At 40.8% G+C, this 26411-nt stretch overlaps 1 protein-coding gene across 1 annotated transcript; it reads right to left on the reverse strand.

Annotated features, from left to right (window-relative positions):
- Positions 1-221: 221 nt before the first annotated feature.
- Positions 222-15318, reverse strand: amacr (alpha-methylacyl-CoA racemase). Its single transcript, XM_033647769.2, has 6 exons — positions 15130-15318; positions 13368-13623; positions 12077-12220; positions 8689-8849; positions 2897-3083; positions 222-1438 (listed from the first exon to the last, which is right to left on the reverse strand). Exons 2-6 carry the CDS (start codon positions 13612-13614, stop codon positions 1029-1031), a joined length of 1149 nt encoding a protein of 382 aa, XP_033503660.1. The 5' UTR covers positions 13615-13623; positions 15130-15318; the 3' UTR covers positions 222-1028.
- Positions 15319-26411: the final 11093 nt, after the last annotated feature.

The following is a 26411-nucleotide window of genomic DNA, read 5'->3' on the forward strand; positions in this document are numbered from 1 at the left end:
CTCTTTTAAGGGCTAAAATGCCCCGTGAATAACTGTTACCTTTACAAGGACCTAGTCTTAACTTTAAGGGGAAATTCTAAGAAAATGCCCCAATTCTAAGAATTTCATCACAAGGAACAACTCTTAGTGCTAGGAAGCTTTGTGAATATGGCCCCAGGACCTAGGATGCTTCCTTGTGAAACACAGTAGTCAAAGTCAAATGTCTGTTTCACAAAGTCGCCTACAGTATAATTTTCTTTATTTCAGACAAGTGCAAGTGAAACCAGTCAAGTAGTGCACCAGAGAGACCTACACATTCCTTAAGTCAATTTATTAAAATACCATGATTACTGTACTGAATGCAGCACTCAAATCTAACAAAAAGAGGACAGCACCCTTGTTAAAATCTGTTGAAACTACCATTACAACCTTTAATCAAACAGTTTCAGTGCTTAGGTTGGTCCAGTAACCATACTGGAATTCATCTAATACACTATTAGTATTCAGATGAAACATTTAATTAGTCAAATACAACTCAAGAAATTTCATTAGGCAAAGAAGATATTTTTGGTGCCACTGATTACCTGTGTAAAGAAAAAGTTCTTTTGGCACATGGAAAGGCTGGAAAACTTAGCACATCTCCTCCTAAGACTGAGGGCAGCAGAGGCACCAAAAAAAGAGGAGGCAGATGTTCAAATCAAAGACTATGTTCTATTGATTAACCCAAACTGCATGCACAGTGTACAGGAAGGCCGTTCACCTTGTCAAAGACTCTTCTACACTTAAGGTCGGTGTGATATGTACATCCAGTTCCCTGGCCCCCAAGAGAATGCGGTGAGATGGAGAAGCATTTATTCTATCTCAACACATTTGTATTTTATCTTCCTTTCTCAGTTTTAATTTGCAGTTCATTAAAAGAACATTTCCCCACCTTCCTGTTCTGACTCCTTTACAGTTTTGTGAGACATGATTTGAAAGGCAGGTCTGCCTGAAAATCACTCCATTGTGCTTTTTATGTTAAAAGTCAATCACTGATATCAATTATGTTTCTACAACTTTGCTTTGACAGCATTACACTCTATGACCCCTGCTGTTAGCATCTGGTCTACCTCTGCCGATGTAAAGCCGTACTCGTTTAGGACCTCCACTGTGTGTTCTCCAATAACAGGGTCAGGGGCAAGGCAAGGCTCCGCAGGAGTCCGAGAGAGAACCGGGGCCGGCCGGGGACTCTCTTCCCCGCTGGAGTCCTTCATGAAAGAAGCTCTTTCCTGGTTATGTGGGTGTGAGCTCACCTGGTCGAAAGACAACACAGGTGTAACACAGGCATCAGTGCCATCAAAAATCCTTGACCAATCTGCCTGTGTTTTTGAAGCAAAACGCTGTGTGAAGATGCGTCTCAGCTCTGGCCAATCAGCCATGCTCATTTGAGGAGGAAGGTCTCCAGCATCCAACTCTAGGCCTGAGAAAAGAAGAAAGAGAGTTATGTAATGGGAGGAAGATCAATAGTGAAATGATGCAAAACTTTGAAATGTTCAGTATCTTAGAGCAGAGGTCACCACAAGTCTTCACACAGTCTTCACAACAGACGTCAAAGTGGACTTCACTGTGGATCTTTTTATTGCTTTGACAGAAGATGCATTCAACATCTTTTAAATTTCATGAACTGAACCCAACCACCACATCATATACACTGTATCTGTAGCTACCCTATACATGTGTGCACAGTGAATATATATATTATATATTGTTTCATTTTAAATAACTGGAAATACTTGATTTTAGGTAATAAAAGCCTACTGCAGTGTTTTTAAATAACTTCTGTAACATATGCTGTGGGGTAAGAGGTTGATTCATTATGGGATTATTTATGCGTGTAAAAAACAAATTAATAAAAAATAAACTTCAAAAGACAATGTTGGTAAGATATTATAATGCTAGTGTTTGTTGGTGGGGTTTTTGTGGACACCATGTTCTGTCGTGTTCTCAGTTTTGTAGTGCGAGAGTTGATCTTGATGTGTGAGAGCTGGATGTTTTGGATGATTAAAAATTGTGCTGAATTATATGTTTGAAATAAAAACTTTTTTTTGTGAAAAGGGCAGTACAAAAAAAAAAAGGTAGTGACATACAATGCAAGCACCCCGACTCGTGGGAAGGGGTGGGCCTAATACAGATACCCGTGGTCCCCACACTCAGAAAAATAATTGTTTTGAAAAGATGAATTTGGTAAAGAGAAATGTGTCAACAACCGTAAAAAAAAAAAAAAAAAAAACTGTAACAGGATTACATTGAGCCTTTTATAGGATGCATTGAATTTGTCACAGATGTTAGCAATGTCACGGTGCATCACTGCTATTGCTCTTTATAAACATAGATTATATAAAACTGTATAATATAATGGACATAGCTACTGTGACGTCACCCACTGGTTTGTGGACTGCAGTCTTGAAGCCTTAAGTTCGGCATTTCAGCAGTCGCCATCATTGTTTTTTGGAGCCAGAAACAACCATATTTGGATGAGGGAGTGGAGCAGTGGAGGAGCGAGGAGTGGATCTGACTCATAAGCCAGACGGCCCTGGAGGTTGCCGCTTGTTTATAACTTTGGGTATACACCAAGCTCTGCTTTATCCCCAGAGGATCCGTTTTAAAATCTTGTTTATGGTTTGAAAAGGCATGAGTGTCCAAACCTTATTCCGACCTGCTGCTTTTTTCTGCTGTCAGTCTATCACGTTTTTTAGAGGTCAGTGTTCTCAGGAGACGAGGGTGTTTCATTCTATGCTGTGTCCTTCCTGTGTCTTAGTTTCCCTGAGGTTTTGCTATTGTTCATTGCATGGCACAGACACAATTGTGACATGAGTGACCACAAGAGGTTTATGTCATTGAATAAAATGCCTCCAGTCTGTGTTTGCATACTTCTTACCCTTAAGCATCTCTCCGTAGAACTGCGGCTCTATGGCTCCCACAGCCATATACTTTCCGTCTGCAGTCTTGTAGGTATCGTAGAAAGGCGCTCCGCTGTCCAACATGTTTTGTCCTCTGGGATGGTCCCACATACCAATGCTACGAGACTTCCATGCAAATGAACCTACATATGCTGCTCCTTCCACCTGCGGGGGGTGAGAGATTTTTTAGCTCTTTTTTATGCATAATTACTCTAGGCATACATAAATCATAAATGAAAGCTAAATTCATTTTCAGTGCCGTGTTTGTAGTGAAAAAAGAGCATGCATTTTTCTGTTACAAGTTATTAATTTATTACTTCTGTTTGTCAGTCCAAGGATATAGCTTTTTCAGTGTGGCAGAGATTGAATTAGGTCGATATCAGCAGCATATTTATATAGAAAGCAGCTCCTTTTGTCCATGACAAGAGGACACACAGCAGGTGAGATGTTGTGTGATTGCAATAATATTAAAAAGAGGCAATTACTTGATGAACACTAAGCTTTTTGGCAAAGCTTGTAAAGCTTGTAGAAAAACTGCACAAAGAATACACTACTGACATTTACTGTGAAACACCAGCTCCCTGCTCCAGTGATGGGGACAGGTTTCACATGTGGTCATTTGAGTGGGTTCCCATTAAAATTTGTCTTTGATAAACTGAAGTGTGAAACTCTATGGTTCCAGTTGTGGTTATATTCATGTATGTTGAGAATCTATCTGAAAATTAAACAAATAAAATCCCAACTGCAAACTTGATTTACAAGATCTTTATATACAAAACATTATACAAGTGTCACATCTTGTGTGAGTGTAGAGATCACCAAAATCATCTACCCAGTATCAGGTAAATCAGATGTGATATATGATTGTAATTAAGCAATATCACACGAGAGGGAGTGATGTTATACTCATATATCGTCACGGCTGTGATTGTCTTCGACCATGCCTATGACCAAATCACAGCCGTGATGATATACAAGTATAACATCACGAGCTCGAGTGTGATATTGCTTTTATACAACTATTCAACAGTTAAATAAGCAAGGCTGATTAAGAAATATTGAAAAATGAGGACAAAATAGATAATTTAAGCATTTTATTTGTCTTCCGCCAACAAAAATAGTTCCCTCAGGACTCCGCTGTCACCGTTGCTATGTAACGCAGACATGGTGCGCCAGGCACTTACTCTTTATACACATTTATCTGCACATTTCCATTAATTGTACAGCCGGTGAAATAAGTCTCTGGTGACTGCATGGTGGACTGTCGCTTCACAGGCACAGCCGACTCTGCCATCTGATCTGACAGTATGTTGCTCCATCGTTTTCTGCTCTCCATGGATGACTTCCAGTAGCTTTTTAACAAGCTCTCAGACCGGCAAGACAAAAGGTATATTTTAGCGCCCGACTCCTAATTAGAAGACTAACTTTACACATAGGCTATGTTAAAACAACATCATACCTGTGCCCACTCACTGTCATGATCTCCCTAGCTTCAAGACCCGCATCTGACAGCTTCTGTATGGCAGTCGCCCTGAGGCTGTGATTGGTGCAGATAGTTGTTGTCCCCGCCTCTTTACACATCTTCGGCAGCATCTGTGCGAGTGAGTTTATTCGCAGCGGAGCTTTAGTGTACCAGAGATTATCTGTGTGAGCTGCTGTCATCCTGGGCTTCAGATAAAGGGCATTTGCATCTGGTGGAAGTTTGTTTAAATACTTTTCCAGGGATGCAACGCAACTGCTGACCTAACTGACACTAACCGTCAGTTTTGATTTGATTGTTGACTGCAATCAGCTGTGAGGCGGAGTGATACATACACAGTGAAATAACCGTGATGTGGTACTCCAATATCGTCACGGTTTTACTGTCTCTCGACCAATCAGATTGCAGGGCCGGAACTAACTGTTGTATAATATGTGATAATCCCATTGAAATAGAATATCTATGAATAATTCATACAAATTTAAATAAGATATAATATTACTTTATTATTTTGAGAGATATGCTGATTCTCTTTTATTCGGAGAAGAGTCTTTATGTTTCCCTTTCACTTATTGAGACTATAAACAAAACAGGATCTTGTCTTGCACAAGATTTATGATAAATGCGGTAAGAATATGGGGTCCAGTATTTGAAATTGTGGGTGTGTTCTGAATCATATACTTTTTCTTTTAACTTCTAGTAGGTACTGCAGCTGCTCTTAAAGAGTACATACTGTTGCATGCAGTATGGACACAATTGGGACATACTACTTTTTCATAACATGAGGCCTTGAACTTTGACCCTCTTGCTTTTATATCCATTACCTTGGAGATAACACAAAGGCCACTTACAAAGTTCACCAGAGATGAATATCAACCCGTAGAGCTCTGCTGTTACTTTGCAATGCCTGTAGTTTAACTTTAAAGTTTTAACTGCAGAGATTGCAGATTCTAACATATTATTTTTGCAACATTGAAATTACATATGCATTTATGTTTCATTGTTATTTTATCATTTATTTTGCTGTTTGTGACCCTTGTGTCTCTGTGATTAATTTGTTCAGTTAAATAATGTTCCTATTATTGTTGTTCAACTGGTCATCAGTTACTTAAATGTGCTATCATCCGTCATTGCTGCTTCTTGACAGCTGTCAATCAGCTGTCAAGAAGCTGTCAAGCTGTCATCTGTTTGCAGCTCAGTTGATGTGAGGTATCGTCTGCTGTGTAGAGGATTGTGGGAAAAGCCAGAAAAGCATGCTGGCTTGCACAAGGCAAAATCAGACTGGATGTAGTAGAACATCCTGGTATTTTTGACATGCTGCATTGGCCATACTATGTATTGGGACATACTCAATATTTTTCTGGCATACTATATAGTATGGTAGTATGGGTATTAGAACATACAGATTATTTCAACTAGACTTGCACCGATTTACTGGCAGTAATCGGAATCGGGCCGGATTTCATGTGATCAGCCATGACCTGCGACCGGCCGGTCAGTCTAAAATATGCCGATTTAAAACGCCGGTCAAATTCCCGGCACGCTGCATGATTGACATTGTGTAACATCAGCAGCGCACACACACGCACATGTGCAACTCACAGCTTGGGTGATGTTAGGAAGTGAAACATGGGCGGCGTCTCACCTTAATCATTCACGCACACACATCAAAAGAGAGAAGAAGATAGTTGTTAATTGTCCATGTTAAACTGAACTACGGAGCTTTCACTGCTGCACTGTGGCGCTTGAAATTGACAAGGTGCATGTCCGTGTGCCGAAGATGTGCGTGTCCGCGCGCTTACTGGTAGGTGCGTCCTGGAGACCTGTGTGAATTTTCCACAGGAGATATTTTTACTTTTTTGTCTATTCAAGAAATTACCCACAAATGCTATACACCAAGAATTATTATTTTATTTATCTATGTTTTTATTTATATATGCCTTTTTTACTTATTTATTTTAATACTGTACCTGAAGTTATATTTGAGCAAAAAGGAAAATGTTTCTTAGCAGGTTAAGAAACATGTCACTGTTTTTGCTTGTTTGTTTGAGATGATTATTGAAAACCTGGTTGTATCTTGGTTAAAATGTTCTAATAAAGCAAAGATAGAAAATATTGCAATATCTTGTGTGCTGTAAAGTGGTTTGAAAAAAATGAAATTGGAATCGGCCATCCAAACACTCTGCAAATCGGAAAGCGGTATCGGCCCAAAAAATTGTAATCGGTGCAAGTCTAATTTCAACATAATGAGTTAATACAGTATCAATCAGTGGCACAATCACATTATCACAATGTAGCATTATCAGGGAAAAAACACGCCGTGACCCGTGGATGGTATAGCACCATCGTCACTGACATGATTGAATACGGCATGTCAGATTACAAGAATGTCTGTGATAATATTTTACATATTCATGAATTCGGATATATTTTATGAACCTAAAAATAAAAGGTTATTGTCGGCACACCGAGCTTCAGAGACCTGGGTATCGTGGCAGACAGGCAGGGGTCAGGTCTGTCCCGAGCACCAAAATAAAAACACATCACCGACATCCAAAATTGAAGTTTCACTCTCTGTGGTTTTTTTGTGACCTGAGAAAAACTTTCACAATAAGTAAAGTCACACGACGACGGTGTTTCTAAGCACACTGGGGGAAATAACAGTGCATCCCCAGGACGCATGGATAGTGAGTTTACTGCGCCCTTTCAGATTTTAATGCATCAGGGACGCAGTGATGTGCACCTAGCAGCATCACTGCTACTCATAATGTATTTAAATCTCCAGGTGAGCACAGGCTTTTATGCTGAATGAATAAAGGCCTTGATCAAACACTGACTGAAAAGAACATGTTGAACTTGACATCTTTCCCTTTGGTGAGATGTAATCAGCCACCTTCAAAGTTTGAATCATAACGCCATGCTATAGTACATGCAAAGCTGCAGAGGTGATGGTCACCATTGTTTCTTTAACTGCTGATTGCAATCAGTTCAGTCACTGTCACTTCTAATGAAAAGTGTAATACTTCTCTCAAGTCAGACAGTATGTGCCAGATCAAGAAAGAAAGTTCAAATCCTTGGAAAAGTAACACTGTGCTTTGTGCTGTTTCTTAAATGGCTCAGCTGTCTTCATCCACTGCTCTGTGAGTCATCAGGAACAAATCACAGTAGACAAGAAGGTAGCTCTGTCACTGGTCTGGGCTTTAGTGTTTTCTTAATTATTCTGTGCTAAAACCAAGACTCAGGCATGAAATATGTAGTCTGTGGGAAAGCTAGGGTTACTCCGAGTGTCAGCTTGACGTTTGATGGTTTTTGAGTCAATAAAAAACACATTTGTGATTTACAAAGAAATATGAGGCCATGATTAGAGTGTGGGCACTGAAGAAAACACATTAAACTTTTTATGTGGTAATGGTGAGAGAGCATGACTCACACTAAGGTAGCAATGCAGCTTTCAATCAGCTAGCCACCAAACAAAATGCATCTATCAATCCTTATTAAAAGACACAGTGTGTGGCTGAGATCAATTTAAGTGGTCACTCAACAGCAGGCGTAACACCGCTTGAAAACAGAGTGAAAGGGTGAAGGAAAATAATCAATAGAGATGGGAAGCAGGCTTTTTGTCTCACTGCCTTCCTTGCTGTCTTTGTGTGAAGGTTACGCTTTAGGCATTAACATGCAGTACTGGCTGCTGCTACTATGAGAAAAAACACTTAAATTTACTGTCTGTCTCCAATTTGAAAGTTTTGTGAGCGAAAGCTGAGAAAAGTAGGACAATTCACAGTGTTGCACATGGATGCCTTTGTCAGTCCTTTAGGAAAACACTTAAACCTCACTGTCTTTTGCAACTCTTTAATGAACTGTCTGGCTCTTTAACTGCTACAATGCTACACTCTCTTCCGCAGCTACTAGCCAACTATGTCTGCCTACTGTTTGTCACTGAGCAGGTAATGTACAGTGGGGTTTTAGAGCTTTGTCACTGAAAACAGCTGCCTGCCATGGCTGAAGAGGACGCTATAAAAGTGGTGAGGGTAAACCAAAACAGTAACTGTTGCTAGATGGCCACACAATGAGCTGAAAATCAATATATAATTCCGTAAAGCTGAGGAAAGCTTAAGGGTTAGATGATCATTCTCGGCAGGTTTATCACTATAAGGGACCTTTCACATTGTTATCTGACACATTACTATCATAAAATATTGATTATAGCCACTTTAAGCACTCCAGTAAATTGCTTCTTAAAGGTTCGCAGGTCTGAATTTATCTGAAAATGTGTGAATTTCACATGCTCACCATGCTGGCATCAATGATCTGTCCTTTCCCTGACTTTGTCCTCTCCAGCAGAGCTAGGATTATCCCCAGAGCACAGGTAAGACCACCTCCTGCAAAGTCTGCTATCAGATTCAATGGCGCATAGGGCTTCTCTCCACTACGACCCAGCCGGGATAAAAGGCCTGTGACAGACATGAGGAGACAAAGCTTCACATAAATGTAATGTGAATACTGATGGAGTAACTGTCAGTCCTCAGCCCTGAAAGCAAAACAACATTAATTGGTAACTTAATGAATGCAGCTTCGATTAAACAAGACCGTCTTAGAAGATTCTTTTCAATTTAGTTTGGCAAAATAATTGCTTACCCTGTTAAACCAGCATGTAACTTGCTTGTCTTTCTTCTTCTCTGTTATTGAACTGATACTACAAAGGGCCTTGTGCAAGATAGGTCCTGGCTAGTTACAGCAACTTTCTCAAAAGTTATATTTCCACTTTTTCCTTCACTCCAGATGAAGTTAAATTAACTGTTACTGTTTAGTTTTGATGCAATTTTAAAAATCACACTGAATATCACAGGCTGATCCAACTTTTCATCACGGCAACTCATAATGTGACTCAGTAGGGTGTAGGTGGCCCCCGTGTGTGGGGAATGCACTCCCAGACCTGAATCAGGGCATCAGTGACTTGGTGGTGTTACATGCACTAATATATAATGTCCCACAGGTGCTCAGTTGGATTTAGGTCAGGGAAACTAGAGGGCCAGTCAATGGCATCAATGCCTTCATCATCCAGGAACTGCCTACACACTCTGGCCAGATGAGGATGGGCGCTGTCCTGCACCAGGAGGAACCCAGGGCCCACTGCACCAGCCTAAGGTCTTACAATCGCTCTGAGGATTTCATCATGGTACCTAACAGCAGGGTGCTGTTGGCTATGACATGGAGGTCTGTGCAACTCTCCAAGGACATGCCTCCCCAAACCATCACTGACCCACCGCCGAACCGGTTATGCTGGATGATGTTACAGGCAGCATTACCTTCACCGCAGTGTCTCCTGACTCTTTCATGCCTGTCACATGTGCTCAGTGTGAACCTGCTCTCATCTGTGAAGAGAACAGGGTGCCACTGGCGGACCTGCCAAATCTGATGCTCTCTGGCGGGTGCCAGTAGAGCTGCATGATGCTGGGCTATAAGCACAGGTCCCATTAGAGAACATCAGGCCCTCATGCCACCCTCATGGAGTCTGTTTCTGACAGTTTGGTCAGAAACCTGCACACCAGTAGCCTGCTGTGCTGGGAGACACAGCAAACCATCGCACATATGGATGTGCCATCCTGGAGGAGCTGGACTACCTGTGCAACCTGATTGGGCTGCAGGTACTGCCTCATGCTACCTGTAGTGACAAGGACACTAGCAGAACACAGAACTAGAGAAGAATCAGGCAGGAAGTATTTTGTGATGGAGCGTCACTGCCAGAGCATGTGAGTGGAGCTGAGCGGGTGAAAATTTCCGCTCCTCGCTCGCAGACCTGTCACTTTGCGCCAGTTCTGTGCATTCTTCGCTCCGCTCCGCTCCATCATAAATTTTATCCCACTCCACTCGCTCACCACTCCGCTCAAAAAAACTGCGTCGTACTACCCTAACCTGTAATCTTCTATTCACAAATAAAACGGGGTCAGCCCATTTTTCCGACAGCCCATTGGTCCGACATCCCATTGTTCCGACCATATTAAACCCATTGTTCCGAAGTCCCGTTGTTCCAAAATCATCATGATGCCCTGTGGTTAAGGTCTGGTTAGGTTTAGGCACAAAAACCACTTGGTTAGGGTCAGGAAAAGATCATGGTGTGGGTTAAAATGAAAAAGAAAGTGACAAACACATAAGCCGTGAGCCTGCTTCGCCTCAAGCCTTTCCCAGCTGACCCAGAGCCGGTCGTGGCGCACCATCAAGGCAGAAATACGCCTGCCAGGAGCCGTTCAGCACCGTGGAGAGCTCCCCACACAACCCCGACCCCAGAGTTAATAACAGGAGGTTATGATGTTTCATTCTTTCCTCTCTCTGACACTTGTAACTCGACCAGTAGCCTACTTTTGTTGCGTTGCTGATCCTCTATGGTACACAAATACAGTAATAATCACATATCGGAACAACGGGACGTCAGACTAATGAGAGGTCGGAAAAATGCTACAGCACCAATAAAACATGAGCTTGGTAGATTCTCCGGGGAAGCCCTCTCCCTGCAGTTAGGGACCGTTCTACACGGTACCGCTGGCAGGGTGGAAATAGTCAAAGTGTGGAGGAGATGGACCGGGTTAAGCGGCCGACCTCCGAAGCCCTCTTGCCTCTCCCCGCAGTTAGGGACCGTTCTCCAAGGTACTGCTGCTTCTCTTCTCAGTTTCTTTTCTGAAGTAGGCTACACAGTACACTCCATAGTTTTGAAAGACAATAGTGTGGGTATGCGCAGGTGCAAAGATGCATTCTGGATGGGGCATGAGCGACCGGAGCGAAATTGGAGCGAGAGATGAGGCTCCGCTCCACCTTTTAAAAAAATAGCCGCTCCCCGCTCAACACAAAATCCTCCCGCTCCCCGCTCCGCTCTGCTCACATGCTCTGGTCACTGCAATGCACTGGCAAAGGGGCTAAAATTAGCACTTACACCCCAGTTTCATATTTCCATCACTGCTAATCAGAGCTGATCAGAGCTGGAGCCAATGAATAACTGTGACTACGGCAGAACCATCTGTCCCAGAAGTAAATGCCAATTGTAACCTTTCTGATTAATTACAAAAGCCAAATGTTAGTGGGTGTTAGTGGGGTTTTTGTTTGGAGAGAAAGGGGCTTAATTTTCTGGGAATAGGAGAGAGTCATCAATCCTTTTATTCCTTTTTAGACAGGGACAGGAATTACGTTATGTGCTGCAAAAACACAGACTAACTGACAAGCATATGAAGACATTAAAATATCAGCTGTTTTATTATATCAACCAATCATTTAGACTGATATTACTGGTTGGTGTTGATTTGCTTTATGTTATTTCTTCCTCCATTGTTCTTTCATTTCTTCCGCTATGTTGTTTTTCTTGCACGTTTCCAAGGTCATACTAACTGTTACTGAACACTTGGTAAACAAACGTGTTGGAAAATGAAATCATATGGAAGAAAAAGGTTTATGCAGAAAGTAACTAAGGTTATTATACAATGACACTCAGCAATCAATATTTGTTTTCTGGTTTTCAAGGTCGTGGAAAGATAAACGGGCATGGCTTTTAAAGAAAACATAAGCACACAGAGAAAAACAAGAGCCAGCCTCACACAAAGAGTGGTTATCTTTTTCTCTATTATCTTGTTCTGACTATAACAACACACCATCCCATTAGTCTGTAATGTAACAATTGTGTGCATGTTATTACCTGACATGGCAAGGTAGTTGATGTCATGCCCAGCTGCAGTTGCATAGGATCCACTCTGTCCGTACCCCGTCAACCGAGCGTAGATCAGACGAGGGTTTTCCTTTAACAGTTCCTGTGGACCCAGGCCCAGCTTCTCCATCACACCTGTGTGGTTAGAAGAAAGTTAATCAATGCAATATATAATATCATTGCAATATAAATTGCCAATTATAATTCTAATAATTCCAATAATTATTCTTGGTATGGTCATTATCATGATATATCGGTTTATATTATACTAGGTTATGTTATGTATCGTATTATATCATAGTGGATTATTATGTTATGTTATATTATATCATATGATCTTATAGTATATTATTATATATTATAATGTGCTATATTATATTATAATGTCTTATATTACCTCGTATTATATTATTTTATCTTACATTATTAGGTATTATATATATATATATATATATATATATAAATATATATATATTTTATTTTTATTTTTTTTCCTTCCTCTTTTTTCCAATTTATATTTTTACTTTAATGATTTATTTATTTTTATTATATTATCTATTCCATATTGGACATCATAATACCATACCATCTGTTTTTCACACACACACACACACACACACACACACACACCCCTACCTATATACGTATCATTGTAACTTTATGTTGTTTTCTGTTGTTGTTTGTACTGTATGTCCACTATTTGTACTCCACTTGGTGTAATGTATTTGTCCTCTATGTCACATAATTTCACCAATAAAAAAAAAAAGAAAGTTAATCTATAACTATATTAGAACACTGTGGTGACAGCCTGCCCAAAGCAAATCTGGGGTCCCCTTTTAAGGTTTTCATTTCAGTGACTGAGGCTCAAAGAGGAAAAGGTATCCATTATTTCACAAAAAGCAAAAAATGAAGAGAAGTCTGAAATAAAAAGGAATGACAAATCATTTGTACAGCAGAATTAATTTTTTTCAGTCTCTCTTCTTTCATTAATAATCCAATTTCACATAAATGTAATAATTGAATACATTCTAACATTTTTCTGCAGAAAAAATACTTTTACTTTTGATACTTTAAGCACACATTGTTGATCATACTTGTTCTTTTACTTAAACAGGAATTCAAATTATTTTATTTATTACTACTATACTTTTGTATACATGCATTTGTGTTTTTATTTAGAATAAGGAATGCTTCTTCTTTCACTGCTGACTCTAACCATTCTGTATAACAGAGCTCATGACAGCTATCATATGGTTGGCTATCACAGTGTTGATGGGCTGACCTTTGCGGTATGGCTCAAGGACCACATCAGACTGGACACAGAGCTTCCTGAGCAGGGAAACACCTTCTGACTTCTTCAAGTTGATGGCCACAGATCGTTTCCCCCGCCCTTGTGTGTCGAAAGACATGCCGACCTTGGTCCGGTCCACACGGATCACCTTGGCTCCAAAGTCCGCCAGGATCATGCCACAGAAGGGTGCTGGAGCCAGACCCGCCAGCTCGATAACTCTCACTCCAGCCAGTGCCATGGTAACAGACTGTGAGGGAGATTGTTATTGAAATGCAATGCAAAACCAATAGCAGAGGGGATGAGGGGCTCATATCAGATACTTTGATGTTATTAGGAAATTCACGACGAATTGCTGATATTAATGTCAAGTTTTCCAGAGCAAAACTATTTACAAATGTCATTATGGCTGCAATTAAAAATTATTTTCATTGTTGATTACTCTTCAAAAGTGAGAGCCCAACACAGCCCACACTGATGTATCTGAATTACTTGTTTTGTCCAACAAACAGTCCAAAACCTAAGAGGATTTATGTTTACCAAGAAGCAACAGCAAATATTCACATTTCAGAGGCTTGAATTGGTGAATTTTTGGCATTTTTGCTTAAAAAATTATCATCAAAATTGTTGCACATCGCCTACTTTTATGTTGATCAACCAACTGATTAATCAACTTGGGATTTAGAGTTGATTGTTTCAACTCAAGGCTTTAATAAGCTGTTTTAAATGCCTATTAGGGAGAAAAGTGAATTCTAAAAGATGTTATAACAGAAACTGGTGGCCTGTACAGAGCTGCAACATCTCACCTGTCTGTATTTATCAGCTCATTAGTCTTTATTTCCAAGGATGACCCCAAAAGAACTCCCACTTTTGTATCTATATTTGACAGCAAATTTGAGCTGAAATTATGATTCAGTCAAGTAAGATAAATAAGCCACAACTATTCTGATAAATGATTAATCATTTCAGTGATTTTTTTAAGCAAAATATTCTTATTCCAGCCTCTTACATGGGTGAGTTTACTGCTTTTCATTATCACATATAATTTAAAACTGAATGTGGAACAAGACATTTGATGATGTCACCTTTGGCTGTGCAAGGTTGTATTGAGCTCACAGACAAAATGATAACTGGATTAATAAATAAAAACATTTGATAGCTTCAGCCCTGCAGCATTGCTTAATATTTTAACTGTTCATCGCTTGGGCTTGAATTTTAAAGGTTAGACAGTATACCAGAGGCCAAATTTTTATTTTTATTTTCTCTGGGAAGGTCTACCAGTCTGCTTTAATACAGAACAATAAACTACACAGAACCCTTACAGGTGTAATAGCTTCCAACAGTGCATTCATATCTGACTGCTGTGATGATGACATTCAGACTTTAGACTGAGTCTGAAACTGAGTCAAAGTACAAATTATTTACTTATTCCAGGGCTAATAGCCAAGTAAACCAGAGTCTGAAGTAAACTAAAGTAAAATATTTTGGACTAAAAGGTACCTTGGTCCATACCAAGTTGTCTGACATTAGGCTAACGCTAACATTAGCAAAGGATTAATGTCACTCTGACATAAGGCAAACAAGCTGCTTGGCTCAAACATGTCAGCTACAGTAACAGTTACGTTATTGTTAGGGACGTCAAAACAACACGTCTAAAGCATCTGCAGCATATGTTAGCTGGCTAACGTTAGCTTACAGAAGTATGCTAAACAAAACGTATTTTAAAATGTAACTCCTAACCACAGGTGTAACCTACTTTTGCTTCCAAGTCGGGACACAGGTCACTGCTGAAGACTTGTGTTGCTACACACGTAAATTACGCCGGGTTGGTTAAAGGTGCTCGAGATACCCGATGGAGGGTGACGATATTTTCTTTAGTAGGACGGTAGCAGTGATATATCCAGAGATATTGGATGAAGCGAGATACCCAACTGTAGACTTATCCAATGTTAAGTAAACGGTTACTCTTCCTGTCTCCTAAGTGGGCGTGGTTAGCTCTCCCTCCAATCAGAGCCTGTGCTCCCTCACCCCCCCTCCCCACCACCGTGTTAAACAGAGGCTCTGTGGATGTCTGTGTATGCGGATCGAGAAGCAGGTGGAATGAAAATACATTCTTCCTATTATTGCATATATATATATATATCCATCGTACTATATATATACTATATATATATATATAGATAGATAGATAAATAGATAGATATAGATATACACACACATACACACACACACACACACACACACATATATATATATATATACAGTACAGGCCAAAAGTTTGGACACACCTTCTCATTCAATGCGTTTTCTTTATTTTCATGACTATTTACATTGTAGATCCTCACTGAAGGCATCAAAACTATGAATGAACACATGTGGAGTTATGTACTTAACAAAAAAAGGTGAAATAACTGAAAACATGTTTTATATTCTAGTTTCTTCAAAATAGCCACCCTTTGCTCTGATTACTGCTTTGCACACTCTTGGCATTCTCTCCATGAGCTTCAAGAGGTAGTCACCTGAAATGGTTTCCACTTCACAGGTGTGCCTTATCAGGGTTAATTAGTGGAATTTCTTGCTTTATCAATGGGGTCGGGACCATCAGTTGTGTTGTGCAGAAGTCAGGTTAATACACAGCCGACAGCCCTATTGGACAACTGTTAAAATTCATATTATGGCAAGAACCAATCAGCTAACTAAAGAAAAACGAGTGGCCATCATTACTTTAAGAAATGAAGGTCAGTCAGTCCGGAAAATTGCAAAAACTTTAAATGTGTCCCCAAGTGGAGTCGCAAAAACCATCAAGCGCTACAACGAAACTGGCACACATGAGGACCGACCCAGGAAAGGAAGACCAAGAGTCACCTCTGCTTCTGAGGATAAGTTCATCCGAGTCACCAGCCTCAGAAATGGCAAGTTAACAGCAGCTCAGATCAGAGACCAGATGAATGCCACACAGAGTTCTAGCAGCAGACCCATCTCTAGAACAACTGTTAAGAGGAGACTGCGCCAATCAGGCCTTCATGGTCAAATAGCTGCTAGGAAACCACTGCTAAGGAGAGGCAACAAGCAGAGGAGATTTGTTTGGGCCAAGAAACACAAGGAATGGACATTAGACCAGTGGAAATCTGTGCTTTGGTCTGATGAGTCCAAATTTGAGATCTTTGGTTCCAACCGCCGTGTCTTTGTGAGACGCAGAAAAGGTGAACGGATGGATTCCACATGCCTGGTTCCCACTGTGAAGCATGGAGGAGGAGGTGTGATGGTGTGGGGGTGTTTTGCTGGTGACACTGTTGGGGATTTATTCAAAATTGAAGGCACACTGAACCAGCATGGCTACCACAGCATCCTGCAGCGACATGCCATCCCATCCGGTTTGCGTTTAGTTGGACGATCATTTATTTTTCAACAGGACAGTGACCCCAAACACACCTCCAGGCTGTGTAAGGGCTATTTGACCAAGAAGGAGAGTGATGGAGTGCTGCGGCAGATGACCTGGCCTCCACAGTCACCGGACCTGAACCCAATCCAGATGGTTTGGGGTGAGCTGGACCGCAGAGTGAAGGCAAAGGGGCCAACAAGTGCTAAACACCTCTGGGAACTCCTTCAAGACTGTTGGAAAACCATTTCAGGTGACTACCTCTTGAAGCTCATGGAGAGAATGCCAAGAGTGTGCAAAGCAGTAATCAGAGCAAAGGGTGGCTATTTTGAAGAAACTAGAATATAAAACATGTTTTCAGTTATTTCACCTTTTTTTGTTAAGTACATAACTCCACATGTGTTCATTCATAGTTTTGATGCCTTCAGTGAGAATCTACAATGTAAATAGTCATGAAAATAAAGAAAACGCATTGAATGAGAAGGTGTGTCCAAACTTTTGGCCTGTACTGTATATATATATATATATATATATATATATATATATATATATATATAGCCTATATATATATATATATATTATTTTATACAGTCTATGATATATATATATCCCACTCTGGGGTTGAGGTGAAAAAAATAACTGTGTTATGACCTAAATAACATGCTGTTGCTATCTGCAGAAAGTATTAAAGCATGAAATCCCGCATTTTTAATGTTCGAAAGCATCCTGTATCATAACTACATGTGTGCCGTTTGTAACAAACCAAACCGCGTGAAAATCAGTTAAAAATTCAGTGAGTTATTCTATTTTACTTGTGCATACAGCTTCTTCCTCAATAGAAGTGAATGCATTGTGGAGGCGAAACGAGACCCATCCAAGATGGCGGCCGGCGAGGATGTCGGCTCTGATAGGCAGCGGCAGTCAATGCAGCGTCTATGTATATATGTCTATGTATGTCTATGGAAGGTACCGCCTTTTCCGCCTCCGATTGGCTAGAAGGGCTCTCCTCCGATTGGTTATTTGATTTGGCCGTGAAACGTCATCTCACGTTCATGTCATGCAGTCGGCTAACTTGGGCCCAATTCCAATCCGATCCCTTACAGACTCACTGACTTAGAGGCGCGTTCATGTGAAGTGCGTGAGTGTGTGAGGGCTGTCCCATTGTCAAATCGTCAAGTCAGTGAGTCAGTGAGTGAGCCCTTTATGCCCCCTTACCGTAGGTCAGCATCGATGCTGACTTACGGTAGGGAAATTACCCACAGTTCATAGCGTTGTGACGTCAAATACAGGGGTTGCCCTCGGAACACCGGAAGTAACACGGTCGGCAGATATGCAAACGTTAACGTTATGGAAGGAGAGTGAAAAAACAGATAGATAAACAATGAAACATTACATTAACAAGGATTTAAGATGGTACATAAACACACATTAAGTCAGAGGAATACCAGTGGTTATATTCCACACACAAAGAATATATATCTATATATAGATAGATAGATAGATAGATAGATAGATAGATAGATCTATCTATCTAAAGATAGATATCTTTCATACAGCCCTATCTATCTATCTAAAGATAGATAGATAGGGCTGTATGTTAAGAAAGAGCACATGTACATTTTTATATAAAGAGAAAAGACCTTGGAGCACATAAGAAAAAACATCGGGCCAGAGGTCATCATACCTTCTATATATGGTTAGATCTGAATAGAGGCGCCTCCATATTCAATAGGATGTCTCCAATACTTCTATAGGACTTAACAATATCCACCATTACTCATAGAGGACAGGAACAACACACCAAGTACATTAGGGGTCCACTGAATACACGCATCATAAGGAAAAATACATTACTACATGGACAGATAGATCAAATAGTAAAAATAGTAAATTGTAAACTTTAAAGAAGAGGAAGTATTTAAGTGTGGGAGTGGCCTATTGGAATCCATTTTGTTTGAGGCCATGTGGCAAGGTGAGTGTGCTTGCTGATCCTGTAAGTCCAGTTAGCTCCTTTAACTTTAGCTTATATTGTAGTTATGCTATGTAGTGTGTGAAATAGAGTATGGTGAATGTGACAGGAAAGCTAGTATCAGCATTGCTTCTGCCTGGAGCTCGCATGTATGGAGCCTGGGTTTGGTTGAAGATGGCAGTGCTGTTTGGGCTGAGAAAGCCATGTGTAAGTAAGGAGGAAATCCAGGAAGAGGAAGGTTATTTAAGTGTGGGAGTGGCCTATTTGAATCCATTTTGTTTGAGACCATGCTGCAAAGTGAGTGTGTTTGCTGATCCTGTGAGTTCATTTATCTCCTTTAACTTTAGCTTACACTGTAGTTATGCTATGTAGCGTGTGAAATAGAGTATGGTGAATGTGCTAGTAAAGGTAGTATCAGCATTGCTTCTGCCTGGAGCTTGCATAAACGGAGCCTGGGTTTGGTTGAAGGTGGCAGTGCTGTTTGGGCTGAGATCACTGTCTAGCCTCCTGGAGGTGTCATTGTTGTGAGGGCTCGTCTTGGAGAGGTAGACTGTACAGCCTAACCCGGCGGGGGAGTGTGATAGCCTAACAAGGCTTCCTTCCCTGGGTCTACCTCCTCTGTGGCAGTATAGGTAAGGTAAAGGAGGTTGTTCGGTTAGTGTGGGGAGCAGTGAGACCTGGCATTAGGGGAGTGTCTCTGGGACACCAGAGATCACTGTCTAGCCTCCTGGAGGTGTCGTGGGACCAACTAGACGAAACACCGGTGAAAGGAGGTTCCCACCCGATGACCCCAAAGACATGTTAGTTATCACTGCTCACTGGTCTGTATAGTTAAGCCTTGCCATAATAGCTTATCTTAGGGCTTAGGAGGTTATTCACTGAGTGCTGATCCTTTTTTTTTTTTTTTTTTTTTTAGAGCACAAACTTCTTGTGTTTATTTGAATTAAATGGTAACTATTTGGCCTACTATTTTCTTCACATACGTTGATTTATTGTATAGATTTTGTATTTATTTGTGGGGATTTTGTATTTCACCTGTATCATCATGTGACTGTCATGTGACTCTAGCATAATGTATTTAAAGATGGTGTCTTTACACATTTTCCTAAGTCTGAAGAAGAGTATTCAGCTCTGAACATTACTTGTGGATGTGCTAATAAATTGCACTTAAGGCAGCAACACTGTGCAGACTCTTTTCATGTTGTTTGTTGCTATTTTTTTAGCACCTGCCTTAAATGTTTTTGGATGTATGCTACTGCTATGTTTTTCATGTAATTTTCCACAGTTATTTGACAGGAAGGGACGGCACAGTGTGGTCTGAGAAAAACAGATAAAAATCATGAGGTCTGTTAACTCAAAGCTTTGTGCTGGAAATAAAATCTGAAATTGAGCAACTAACATTGTGCACTGTCTTCTGACAAGTAGGCAAAATAAGAAACAGATTTTGAAAAACATAAAATGCAAAAATGTTAAAACTGCATACTTTAACTCCAATATCATATGTATATGTGTATTTATGTGCTAAATGTCTAAATTAAAAATTAGTTGTTTTGAAAATGATTCGTAGTTACATTTGTTTTTATAGACTCTCAATTATGTTTTTGAATTACTGTATTATTTGTGTCTTTTATTGTTCATGACAGTTATCCTGTGACGGGACATAAAATCCATCATCTTCTACATCCTGTACTCCACATTGAACATCACACTGTGTAAATCCACATAAACCTGCACACTGGTGTACCCCAAACTGTACATAGGCCTACTTTACAACATACACAGTAACATATAGGCCATAGAACTGCAGTGTGTCCTGTTTGTTTGTAAAAACACAAATGTACCCTACAGATATAAACCAAACCATTTGCAGATACTCACATTGTTATCACATGTATCCCTCTAATGTTGGTAAGTATTACAGGATCATTTTGAAATGAATAGAGCAGGTTTATAAAATCCCACAGAACTCATTACACCATCTTCCCTCAAACCTGCAGCTTTGTTGCTCAATAATGATCATATTGCACCCTGTAATCACAGAATAGCTATACAAGTTTAAAAATACCTACAGTATAATTTCATTTTAAGTTCCCACACTGTTGAGCCCCTATTCCCAAACTTACATCTTGTTCCCTTGTACTTCTATCAGTGTGTGATGTATTGGTACACAGTCAGTACAGAAAGTTTTAATTAATTATGATTTAGTGTGAATTAAATGGGGAGAAATAACACTGGATGTGCACAAGGTAATTTAAACCATTCCACCTTTTTATTTATATCAACATGTAATATTATGAGAATTATAATTTTAATTTTTTAATTTTAATAATTTTTTTAAATTAAATTTTAATCAAATTTTTAATGTCTCTTTATACACTTATTTTAAGTTATTTTATTATTATTATCTATCTGACACGAATAGACTGTGCATACATGCAATAATGTGGGGACAGCTTCTTCTGTGTGTTGGTGCGTGTGAGGAGCGCCACTGACCGACTAGCACAGAAGAAGCAGACACATAAAAGCGTCCTCTGAGCTAGTCAGGACAGGGCACTCCTCAGCGTTCGAGTGCTGAGGGTGCTTCAGTGGTCTGCTGTGGCGTTGGGTTTTCCTGGGATGACTGATGCCCAGCCTCAGCTGCCCCAGGAGTGCTAAAACCTCTTGTCCTATAAAACAGAAACACAAGTAATGAATACTTTTGAACTCAACTACACATGGAATAATATGTAAACAGGCTCCTATGATACAAAAAAACCCACATTTGTAAAGTTACATTTATCTTAGCACCACTTTATGTCACTATGGTCTTAGTGAGGGGATTTCTTACTTAGCCCACTGATTGAAATGCACCCATCACTTTCCATCTGTTCCTGGAGTCATCCATCCTTCTCATCTGGTCCTGTAGTCACCCATCCTTCTCATCCGGTCCTGTCTTGGTCTTCCACGGTGTCACTTCTTGTGTGTATGGGGGTCTGCTAAACCTATCAATACCTAAGTAAAAGAGACTTGGAGACTTTTTTATGGTAGTAATCAATACATGAAACCTGACAATGCAACAGAGTGAGCAACATAAATAAGCTGATATTATTATACTGGTCAGTGAGGTAAACACTTGTTAATGTTTGTATTTGTTAGACTTGTGTTAATGTTGTCATTAAGTGCTGACTTACCTTTGTCCATTATAGCCACCTAAACTTCATAAAGAAAAATAGATAACGGTACAGCATGCTGTTACCTTACCACTGGTATATGCATTCAGCATCTTCAGCTATAAATGAAAAAGTAAAATGTAAATAAAGACGCCCTGGTGCAAGACGCTACCAAGGGTTGTGTTAGCCTCACCAGACGCAAAGGCTGCCTGGGGATTGATGAGTCCTGCCAGACACAAAGATGTCCCCATCACTGGTGCATGCATCCAGCATCATCAGGTATTATGAAAATGTAAAATGTAAATAAAGACGCCCTGGTGCAAGATGCTACCAAGGGCTGTGTTAGCCTCACCAGATTTATGAGTCCTGCCAGACACAAAGATGTCCCCATCATTGGCGCATGCATCCAGCATCTTCAGCTATAAATGAAAACATAAAATGTAAAGGAAGATGTCCTGGTGCAAGATGCTACCAAGGGCTGTGTTAGCCTCGCCAGACACAGAGGTTTCTCCATCACTGGTGCATGCATCCAGCATCTTCAATTATCATGAAAATGTAAAATGTAAAGAAAGACGCTCTGGTGCAAGATGCTACCAAGGGCTGTGTTAGCCTCGCCAGAGGCAGAGGTTTCACCATCATTGGTGCATGCATCCAGCATCTTCAAGTATCATGAAAATGTAAAATGTAAAGAAAGACGCTCTGGTGCAAGATGCTACCAAGGGCTGTGTTAGCCTCGCCAGATGCAGAGGTTTCTCCACCATTGGTGCATGCATCCAGCATCTTCAAGTATCATGAAAATGTAAAATGTAAAGGAAGCCGCCCTGGTGCAAGATGCTACCAAGGGCTGTGTTAGCCTCGCCAGATGCAGAGGCTACCTGGGGATTTATGAGTCCTGCCAGACACAAAGATGTCCCCATCATTGGCACATGCATCCAGCATCTTCAGCTATAAATGAAAACATAAAATGTAAAGGAAGATGTCCTGGTGCAAGATGCTACCAAGGGCTGTGTTAGCCTCGCCAGATGCAGAGGTTTCTCCACCATTGGTGCATGCATCCAGCATCTTCAAGTATCATGAAAATGTAAAATGTAAAGAAAGATGCTCTGGTGCAAGATGCTACCAAGGGCTGTGTTAGCCTCGCCAGATGCAGAGGTTTCTCCATCATTGGTGCATGCATCCTGCACCTTCAAGGATCATGAAAATGTAAAATGTAAAGGAAGCCGCCCTGGTGCAAGACACTACCAAGGGCTGTGTTAGCCTCGCCAGATGCAGAGGCTACCTGGGGATTTATGAGTCCTGCCAGACACAAAGATGTCTCCATCATTGGCGCATGCATCCAGCATCTTCAGCTATAAATGAAAACATAAAATGTAAAGGAAGATGTCCTGGTGCAAGATGCTACCAAGGGCTGTGTTAGCCTCGCCAGATGCAGAGGCTTCACCATCACTGGTGCATGCATCCAGCATCTTCAAGTATCATGAAAATGTAAAATGTAAAGAAAGACGCTCTGGTGCAAGATGCTACCAAAGGCTGTGTTAGCCTCGCCAGATGCAGAGGTTTCTCTATCATTGGTGCATGCATCCTGCACCTTCAAGGATCTGGAAATGTAAAATGTAAAGGAAGCCGCCCTGGTGCAAGACACTACCAAGGGCTGTGTTAGCCTTGCCAGACGCAGAGGTTTCTCCATCATTGGTGCATGCATCCAGCATCTTCAAGTATTATGAAAATGTACAATGTAAAGAAAGACGCCTTGGTGCAAGACACTACCAAGGGTTGTGTTAGCCTTGCCAGATGCAAAGGCTGCCTGGGGATTTATGAGTCCTGCCAGACACAAAGGTTTCCAAATCAGGGTCATCAGTCTTCATCTGAGTCGCTGAGATCGGGCCACCATTGGTCACCAGTGAAGGAGCTGAGGCTTGAAGTGGAGGATCTTCGTTCTTCAGGGCGGTCCTCACAAGTCTTCCTCTGGCGCTTCGCACTTACCTGACCTGTGTTGCTCTCTTCCCTGCTTCTCTTGGTAGAGCTGAGGCCTGAAGTCGAGGGTCTTGGGTCTTCACAGCTGTGCACACAAGTCCTCCTCCTCCTCTTCACCCTTACCTGCAGTGTGTCGCCCTCTTCCCTGCTTCTCTTGGTAGAGCTGAGGCCTGAAGTCGAGGGTCTTGGGTCATCATGGCTGTCCACACAAGTCTTCCTCCGCCTCTTCACACTTACCTGCAGTGTGTTGCTTTCTTCCCTGCTTCTCTTGGTGGATGAGCTGAGACTGGGGGCTGGGGGAGCAGAGGCTTCAGACCGGGGAGAGACAAGGACGAGACCATCAGGATCCTCTTCGTCCTCTTCATCCTCGGTGGTGGACGCGTACCAAGAATCTTCACTCTCCTGGTCAGACCAGAAATCTTCATCCTCAGACCAGTAAGCTTCATCCTCAGAGTCCTGGAAATCGTCACTTACCTCATACTTACCGTCATCAAAGAAGCCAAGGTTGACCTCACTTACCTCTTCCTCGTCGAGGATCCTGGTGACAGAGGGGACGCCATCCTCCACGAAACGCGTAGCACCATCTGAGGGGGAAAAAATTCAAATTATAAGCATTTGTCATAATGTCTCTCATTAAATATTTTGAATTAAATAAGCAATAATCAAAATTTAATAAAGAAAACACAGGTGCAGTGATGTTAGCTTTGTTAACTGTCCCTGTCAGCTGCAGCCACTGATGCTTTTTAGACATCGTGATTTCCCATAACTGAATAAATACCACAACACAAAACTGCTTTGCTAGCTCAATCATGTTGTAACTAAGATATCCACTGGAAAAAATACTTTATTCACAGACCGTTTATTGAGTTATTACCTTTTTATAGCCTACAGTCTATGGTTATTACAGACACAGCTAACGGCTAACGCTAACAGCTAAAACATTGAATTTCCCCTCAGGGGGATTAATAAAGTAAATAAACTTAACTTAAAGTCACGGTTAGTCCAGCTAATCTACGATAACCATGTCAATTACAAAACCTGCACACAGATAGGCTATAGTAACGTTTGTTCAGTCATTGTGTTTATAGACTTAACAAACATCAGATTAGTCTACACGGTGATATAATGACATGAAAAATGTGATATATAACTAAACTCTGCTGGTTTTCTACCCGAAGTATTTGTAAACAACACAGCGATTCCCTGGGGGCACCGCCGGAAGTGAAGGGCGTGAGCGATCGCCGAGACCCCTGCACTTCCGTTAGTCGAAAAACTATGGGCAGTACCTCCAGAGGTAAAGGAAGAATTTTTATTTATTTATTTTTTTTACCGATGGATTTCCAGATTGCTAAACAGCATAACTGTATTTAATATGCATTGCATTAACGTTACATTAGGCTAAATCAATCCAAAGATACGAACTGGTAGTTAATAACTCTGTATTCTCACAGTTTATCAGCTGCACGTCACATAGCAGATAATATCAGCCCTGACGCAGGACGCGCACATGCAGTCAGTAGCCTACATACATCGGTCTCTTGTCCCACGAAAACAAACACCATACTAACGAGCGGAGCACTTTTCAGTATCAAATGTTAAGAATAAGTTTATTTAATATGATACAATTTGAAATTAAAAAGACCAGATGTTTGCACATGAACTCCAGATACAAAAGGCAGGCTTTAACAATTAAATCAAAACAACTCAGAAACGTTCCCTGGTTTGATTACACCTGTGTGTCATGCGTCCTGACGGCCGCTACTAACAGTCCCATCGTCTCCATGGTGACAACTTAATAACATTAGTGATATTATATGAAATTGGGCCCAGTCGCCATCTTTGTTTTTCGTTAAATTCAGTCACAGATTGTCACATTTGGAAGATGTGACCCCTCAAACATGTGAAAAACATAAAAGTGATTTCAAATCACTGCGTTAATCGTTAATATATTCCACATAATGTTCCGGTAGTCTATATTTAACATATTCTGCCCAAAGGCTAATTTACATGAGAAATCATCAATCGAATTAGCGTCTGTTTTCACCAAATTTTTCCAACAGGCCTAATAACATGGTGTGAACTGTCCACCTTCACGTTCAAAAATGAATTAGGCTCATAGGATTATACCATAACACCATTAGCCTAATTATGCGGATCTCTGCACTGAAATGGCTTTTAACAGTTTAAGAGGTCAACAATCAACAAGTAAAATGCTAAAATAAATGTGAAAGTTGTCTTACCTGCGCAGCTGATGTCCAGTCCACACAGGAGCTCCTCCAGGGTCCGGGGTCTTCTGGCGGCCATCGTCGGGTTCTTCGGTTTCCCACAAAATGTAGAAATCCAAAAGTTTTAACAAACTTTTCTCGAACAGTCCAAAAGTTTTAACAAACTTTTCTCGAACAATCCAAAAGTTTTAACAAACTTTTCTCGAACAAGATCTGCTTTCTGCTTCAAAACTCAAGAGATAACTTTCCACAGGTTGGCTCTAGTCCAAATCCAAGTGCAAAGGGAGTGATCAGACTGATGTGAAGGCCTTATATACCCGACCTCGCAGGCTCATCGTTCTG

Source organism: Epinephelus lanceolatus, chromosome 19, assembly GCF_041903045.1.
Source record: "Epinephelus lanceolatus isolate andai-2023 chromosome 19, ASM4190304v1, whole genome shotgun sequence".
Classification (NCBI taxonomy): Eukaryota; Metazoa; Chordata; class Actinopteri; order Perciformes; family Serranidae; genus Epinephelus; species Epinephelus lanceolatus.